At 47.8% G+C, this 7312-nt stretch overlaps 1 protein-coding gene across 1 annotated transcript in view; it reads left to right on the top strand.

Annotated features, from left to right (window-relative positions):
• morc3a (MORC family CW-type zinc finger 3a) overlaps positions 1–7312 on the top strand; it is a 33784-nt gene that overhangs the window by 24031 nt on the left and 2441 nt on the right. The window contains exons 12-17 of the mRNA XM_056289845.1: positions 3423–3497; positions 4047–4089; positions 4992–5102; positions 5315–5441; positions 5573–5645; positions 5735–6899. Coding sequence (XP_056145820.1) covers positions 3423–3497; positions 4047–4089; positions 4992–5102; positions 5315–5441; positions 5573–5645; positions 5735–6899 — 1594 coding nt within the window. The remainder of the gene's footprint in view (positions 1–3422; positions 3498–4046; positions 4090–4991; positions 5103–5314; positions 5442–5572; positions 5646–5734; positions 6900–7312) is intronic.

Below are 7312 nucleotides of genomic sequence, written 5' to 3' on the forward strand. Positions count from 1 at the left end.
TAACGCTCCTCCAGCAAAGTGGAGATTTGCTGCACCATTACTGTGATCGGCGGAGACGCGTCATTTACATGCGCCAAGTTCTCAATCCACCTATACGTCGACGGAGGGCAACCAAAAGACGCTTTTGGACAAGTTCGGGGTATTCCAGAAAGGAGGTTCAACAAACTCTCGAGTCTATCCCTGAACTCTGAGTTGACTTACTCTGAGATGGGAAACTCTTGAGTATCCGGCTCCAGAACAGCCGATCTGAATTAGTTCAATCAACTCTTGAGTATGTTCACTTGGCATTACGCGCGTGCACTAGCACAATAAAAAGCCATCATCAATGGAGCCCCGATACCACGAGTCAGCATGGCAACTGACAGAAAACGAGCGAGTTATTTCACCCCGGTTGAGTTGGAGTTGTTAATGCAGGCCTATGGTGACTATCAGGGCTCTCAAGACATGTTTGGGGAAAAGAGGCCGTTTGGTCACCCTAAGCTAGCAAGGCTAGTTCACACACTCTGGTTAAACCAACTGCCTGGACACAATATTCATAGAGAGTAAAAAGAGACAAGTTATCTCAAATGAGGAGATAACTTACTGTACGCATAGGATATGGTCTTCTCCCACGTCGTTGTCGTCCTACTTCGGATTTGTGACTAAGTTAGTAGATAGCTGTCCTCTTCTGTCAAGTTGTTGTAGCGGGAATATCCGAATCTTACCCGGATACAGCAGTGCTATTATTTGATTGGCTGTTCGGCAGCTATGTTCTTTGATTTGATTGGCTGGTGCGTGGCAGGGCCTTCTCAACGCTATGGGGAATCCACTTGATTCCTACCTGTTCCACTGTTATAAAAAAATAGCGGCGCAACTTGGTGGGCGTTACCCTGGTTCTCTGCGTGAGAAATACAAGGTGTGGCGTGTGAGCGTGTGAACGAGTTGAAATGCGTGTGAGAGCCCTGCTGGCAACGCTTGTTGCTGTTGTGGTTCTGTGCAGCCCGTGGCGGAGCCAGAGCGGGGGCATGGGGGCGGTCGCCCCAGGGCCCACAAGGTCTCGGGGGGGGCCCCGTTTGGAGCTCTGTTGCCGAGTTTACGAGCGTCCGTGAACGCACCGGGTCTCGGGACTCCGACGCATTCAGTGACACACTCGTAAAGTCGGCTAATGATAAAAAATACGGTGCAGTACGGGGCCCCTATACATAGATATTAACGGCGCCTATAAAGGCTATCGCCTTTTTTACGACGATTCGTGAAAGCATCGGAGCTGTGATCCAGCTGTGATTGGTTGTGAGGTATAACTGCGTCACACTGCCAGAACGGGGAGTGAGTAAGCATTTTTACACTTGACAGCTCCGCCCCCTTTGTGCTGAGACCCACGCTCCGCCCCTGTGTGCAGCCCTGTTACCATACTGGCACCGGCCACCTAGTGGTCAGAGATGTGCACAACACGATGAAGCAGTGCCGCTGCCCCGTCTTTGTATTTAATCTTAAGAATCGATGCGGTCATTTTGAAAATCGATACAATATTGGTAAAGACATATCACGATACTCAAGCGTATCGATATTTTTTTCCACCCCCTGCGGCAGAATATCATGGTACATTCAAGTGGTCATGAAATTCATTTGTCTTTTTACAGTCAGTTACAGTCGTTTTCGACCGTGCTGCATCCTGCAACACAGCCTATAGGCGATTACCAATAGTCACTCTGCAGCGGCACGGTAAAGTTAGCACTAAGCAGGAATTACACAATCAATACAGCTGTGAATAATCAGGAATCAGGAACACGTTGTCATTTCATTTCATGCACTTGCGTACATGAAATTCACTGGCGTAAATATAGGTGGTGCAGCCGGTGCAGTGGCACCAGGGCCCGTCGCTGGGGGGGGGGGGGCGTCAATATTTCTGCATGCATTGTCCTAGTCCAATGTTACGTGTCTGTCTTGAGCATGTGATGATAGCTTGTTTAGCGCGCGCATTATCATTTACCTATCTAGCCTACCTAAGTAACGTTAGAAGAATAAAATCAAGCAAGCAAGTCTGAGTTACACACATACAAGTGGGTGTAAAAAGAGGAAGGAGAGCAAGGAAAACAAGGAAAGCTGCAACGTGTGCTGCGTGCGTGCCAAACCGTGCAATCTAGCAGGTTTTGAGTGTGACGTGTGCTCCCCTGTTACTGTCGAATGACGAGGCTATTAGCTATGTTACAGCCTAGTTGCTTTGTTGACTTGTTTCATTGCCTTGTCGACTGATTTGATTTAGAGACCGTCTGTTTAGGTTTCCCAACTCTGTCCGTGGTGCGTCCGCTCTCCGTGGTTCTGAAGTGTAGCCAATCTTTGACGTACTGACCTTTACAATAACTCATCTGTGTAAACTTTGTCTGTTACTTTGATGTTTCTATTTTATTTGTTATATTTTATGCTGTGAAGCACTTTGTGATTGTGTATCTGTGAAAGGTGCTGTACAAATAAATTACTAAAATTACTTACTAAACCCACCTATGGTGGTGGTGGTGTGTGTGTGTGAGAGAGAGATGGGGGGGGGGGGGCTATGAGGGTTGCTTGCACCAGGGCCCATAATAAATATGTTACGCCAGTGATGAAATTAAACGAAATGCTGTTTCCCCCAGCAGTACAATACAAAGACAAAAACACATCCAAAAACTACAAGAACACACATACCCAAACTAACACACATATCAAAACTAAACAACAAAAAAAATCACTGTTCAAGGGAACAAACGCCAGCCAGGATGACTGTCAGAACCGCTGGTCTGCATGGGCTAACAGCCAGCTTAGCCCGCCCCACTTCCGCATCCTGTCAGGCTGCTCTTGGCGTTTCTTCCTCGGGCGCAGCTCCGAGCAGGGGCCGTGGTCCCCGGGCCCACCGGACGAAGCAGACCAAGCTCCCCCAGCCAGACACACCTCCCTGTACTCCCCACGACGACATCAGAAACACCACAGTCAAGGGCAGACGAGGCCGTCGCCAGACCGCCCCCGGTGCCATCAGAACTGCCAGTCTGCATGGGCCAGTAGCCAGCCTAGCTCTCTCAGCCGATCCAGCGCCAGCTCTCCCAGCCATCAAACGGAGACAAAACCCAGACGAAGACATGGAAGAAGAGACTGCATGGACGGTACTGGGTGAGGCTGCCACAAATGTGAATTCGCGCCGCCAGCTTCCCACACTGGAAGTGGAATTTTTTAAACACGCTAGTTTTGGCTGAACCCTGGTGTGCTCTTTACGCTGAACAACGACCGTGGACCCAGTGTGGAGAAAAGGATGGACGACTGGGAAAATGAAACGCCTTACACGAGTGGTGAATATAAAACAATAGAGATTGACTTCAAGAGTCAGGACGACTCTTTTGAAATGGCATAAATACATGGCACCAAATACATTTTTAGAAGCATTTTGATTTGTTGGTCGCCCTTTTCCCTCTCAGGGGCTGCCATGTCGAGGAGGAACCAGAGGATTCAGATGATGAGCAGCCTACATACCAGAAGACCTACAAGAAACGGTCAGTTCCATGAACATTTCCCAACATGACTTTATTAGCCCAGGCACTCGTACACTGTCAACAGCTGGTTTCCAGCGATGATTTGGAAAATTTAGTTTGACTTCAAAGTATCAACAATCGACTATATACAGTGAAAAAGTAAACTCCTCATCTCCTATGGCCTTATAAATTCGTGTCCCGTCTTGGCCGGCAGACTGGCCACACTACAAGTATGATCCCGACCCATCATCGTATGCTGTCGTCATCACGACCGTACGCGAGTCCATAGGTCGTCAGGGAGGCGGGTCAAGAAGTGTCAATCATGGAAGAAGCGCTATGCGCACCCAGAGAGCATTCTGTTGTCCTATTGGTCAGCGTCAGGAACACATCGTTGAGCGTCGGTCAGGGGTGTCAAACTGGACGGAAAATGCAAAAAAAAATCCGACATGCTAGACTTGTTGAGTTGGGGTCACGGGGCGTCTGATCCTGGTCTTGGATATTATGACTCACTATAAGAGCGTTTGGATTGCTGCTGTTGTGGATACTTTTTCTGTGGTTTGTGTTAAACAGTGAGAGGGAGGAAAAAAGGAATCAAGAGAGGAAAAAAAAATTGGTAAGTGACACACTGATGTACGTTCTCCGGCTGGGACTTTGTCTGCAGTTATTGTCTGTATCCGTCCTCAGTTCAATTGTTTGTTTGTGAAGTATTACACTCATAATACCACCGTGCTGTGTGTTGCCAATGATATTCTGGAAGCTTTCCTATTCCTTGTTTCATGGCTTATATTTGCTTAACATTTCATAATATACTGGGTGGCGTAGCGGTCTATTCCATTGCCTACCAACACGGGGATCGGCGGTTCGAATCCCCGTGTTACCTCCGGCTTGGTCCGGCATCCCTACAGACACGATCGGCTGTGTCTAGCCGGATGTGGGTATGTGTCCTGGTCGCTGCACTAGCGCCTCCTCTGGTCAGTCGGGGTGGGGTGGGGGGAATGGTGTGATCGTCCCACGCGCTACGTCCCCCTGGTGAAACTCCTCACTGTCAGGTGAAAAGAAGCGGCTGGCGACTCCACATGTATGGGAGGAGGCATGTGGTGGTCTGCAGCCCTCCCCGGATCGGCAGAGGGGGCGGAGCAGCGACCGGGACGGCTCGGAAGAGTGGGGTAATTGGCCGGATACAACTGGGGAGAACATTAAAACAGAAACATTTCATAATATACAATATGATAAATATAGCATGTCACTAAGCTATGTTGTTGCCAGGAGGTAATTGTTTATCGTGATCGTTAACATTCATTTGAGTTAATGCTTGGCTTTGAAAAATGTTAATTACTGATGTTAATTATTTTATGCTGATATTGGGTATCTTTGATGCATCTTAACATAATGTCTGAGTGTTTGATGAGTCTGTGTTTCACGCATACCTGCTTGGCTCACTTCGTTTGTGGCGTTCAAGCCCGGTTCCTTGGTGATGTGTCATGATGACGGGATTTTCTATAACGTTTCCGTTAGCTTGAGGAAGACAAAAAGCGCCAGGAAGTGGAGCGTCGTGTCAGACTTGCCCTCCAAAACAAGGAGTTCGAACGGAAAAATAAGAAAATGGAGCAGCAGTTGAATATGATGGTTGGTTTATCTTCTCTTTTCTTTTTTTTTTAATCTCGCAGTGAAACAAATTGGGAGAGTTTGCATGAATTATCGAAGCTGATCGGGTGGGAGTGATGAAAAATCTTAACCGTTACTGAACATCCGAGTGTATTTCATGAATAAACAAATATATTGCAGCTACTACATAGGCTTATCCAATCCAATGAAGATTTTTTTAATGTCATTCATAGCAGCAGCCCAGCAGGCTGGTTGATGTCCGTTCCCCATCTACCCCTAGCACCTCAAAGAGGAGGGCTTCCAAGGACATCCCAGTAGTGAACCTTGCAACTGCTCTGTCCTCTCCTCCTTCAACGGCCGGTAAGATTTTTTTTTTTTTACTGCTGGTTTGTGTTTTTGGTTGTACATGGCGCTGGTTTTGCATATCTTTAATGTTGTTTTAGTGCTCCGTTTGACTGTTGGAGCGATTGAAAAATGTACTGTTTCCATAGCCTGCAGCTCCTCCAGCGATGATACGTTTCCAAAAATTTTGAATGTGTGCTCCCTCTCAACAACTCCATTAGGGTAGGTTGAGCTTAACTCATTTGCTTCAATTTACCAGAAGCGTTTCATTAAAGGGGACCGGCTAACACTCTGTACTTTCTGCACCACAGCGTTAAGAGAAATCTGCCTACGACTCCGCAAAGTGTGTCAAAAAGATCCAAACCAAATGAGCTCTTTCGGAGCACCTCGGGCACAACATCATCAGCGGAATCAAGTCCGATGACCGCCCCACCGACGCCAGCGAATCCCCTCAACGAAGCTGACGACAGTATCGCAAATGATGAGGACGTTGACATCTTTGAGACTGTCAGTACTCCTGCATCGGGGAAGATGAAAAGGGGGCCACAGCCAAGCGATTCCGGTATCGGCATGCAGAAGGAGGGCACGATCCCGGTATCGGCATGCAGAAGGAATGCCCAGGACGACACGAGTCTGTCTGAGGCACCAACACGGAGAGCAGATGAACTGAGACGGGCTTTATTTGCAACTTTTCCGGCCAATTCTACTTGTGTTGATGTAGCCATGGAGACGAATGCTGAAGGCACAAGCTCCACGGATAATGCGGCTGTGGGGAATGGTCCCTCCCCACCGTCCCCCCAACAGGTAAATATTATGACCCAGACAGAGCCAGTCACAGTGAAGCAGGAGCAGGACAATGTTGACAACGGAATAGAAATAGTGCAAATTAAACAAGAATGGGAGGACGGAACAGAACAGCCAGAGCGGAGGTTTGTCATGGTGGAGGAAGCTGGAGGTGATGACACCCGTGTTGGAAATCAGGGGGCGAAGACCTTTAGCAATGGAACAATAGCGTCAGACACCGAAGATGGAGCTGGATCTTCCCGTTTAAATCCCCAGGACGCATATGGCTCTCGGCGCATTAGCGAAGCACAGGAGCAGCAACAGCGGCTAATGGCGCTCATGCAGACCACAGCTGAGGAGAGAGATTCCCTCAAGGGGCAAGTCCACCAACTCACCCAACAGCTGCGCGATGCAGAGAATAGATTGCAGGAGATGTCTCGAGCAGAGGAGGCTGCTCAAGCCGGCCGAACCCAGGGGACGGAAGGAGAGCAGGACTACATGAGTGTGTTTGACGCACCAACACAGAGAGGAGAGGTGCTACGTATAGAGAGAGAGACTTCACCGGCAGCTTGTCTGGCCAATTCCAGTGCTGCCACAGAGGAAAAGGAAACTCGTGAGATTGCCCTGCAAACTGACGGTCTGGTCCCGGAGCTTGATGAATGTATCAAAGAGAGGGATGAGCGACGTTCACAGGTAAGTGGACCGTCTGTGCAGTTTGGGCTACTACAGCTACCTGTTATATTACGACATATTCCTGTTTCGTTTAGGCAGAGCAGTGCTGGCGGTAAAATTCGACCCCCGATCTGAGTGTCTTACGTTTTTAATGAGGCAATTCTCTAACCTGTAGAAGAGAATTTGACTTGGAAAGGATTTTTATCAAAATTGATATAAAAAAAATGGCCAGTATAAGTTCCCAACCTTTATTATATAACCTAATCTCGCTCTGTTGAGCAAGGTCTGAGGAGGGGAAAGTAAAATAAATAAATAAATAAAGCGCAATACTTGGTTTTAAGTATTTTGCAGTTTTGGCTCTCAAATATTGATCTTGACGAGTTTAGTCTGAATTAAAAATAAATGTGTACTCAACACACTTAAAGCGGTGTTAA

The sequence above is a fragment of the Lampris incognitus genome, chromosome 11 (assembly GCF_029633865.1).
Source record: "Lampris incognitus isolate fLamInc1 chromosome 11, fLamInc1.hap2, whole genome shotgun sequence".
Taxonomy (NCBI): domain Eukaryota; kingdom Metazoa; phylum Chordata; class Actinopteri; order Lampriformes; family Lampridae; genus Lampris; species Lampris incognitus.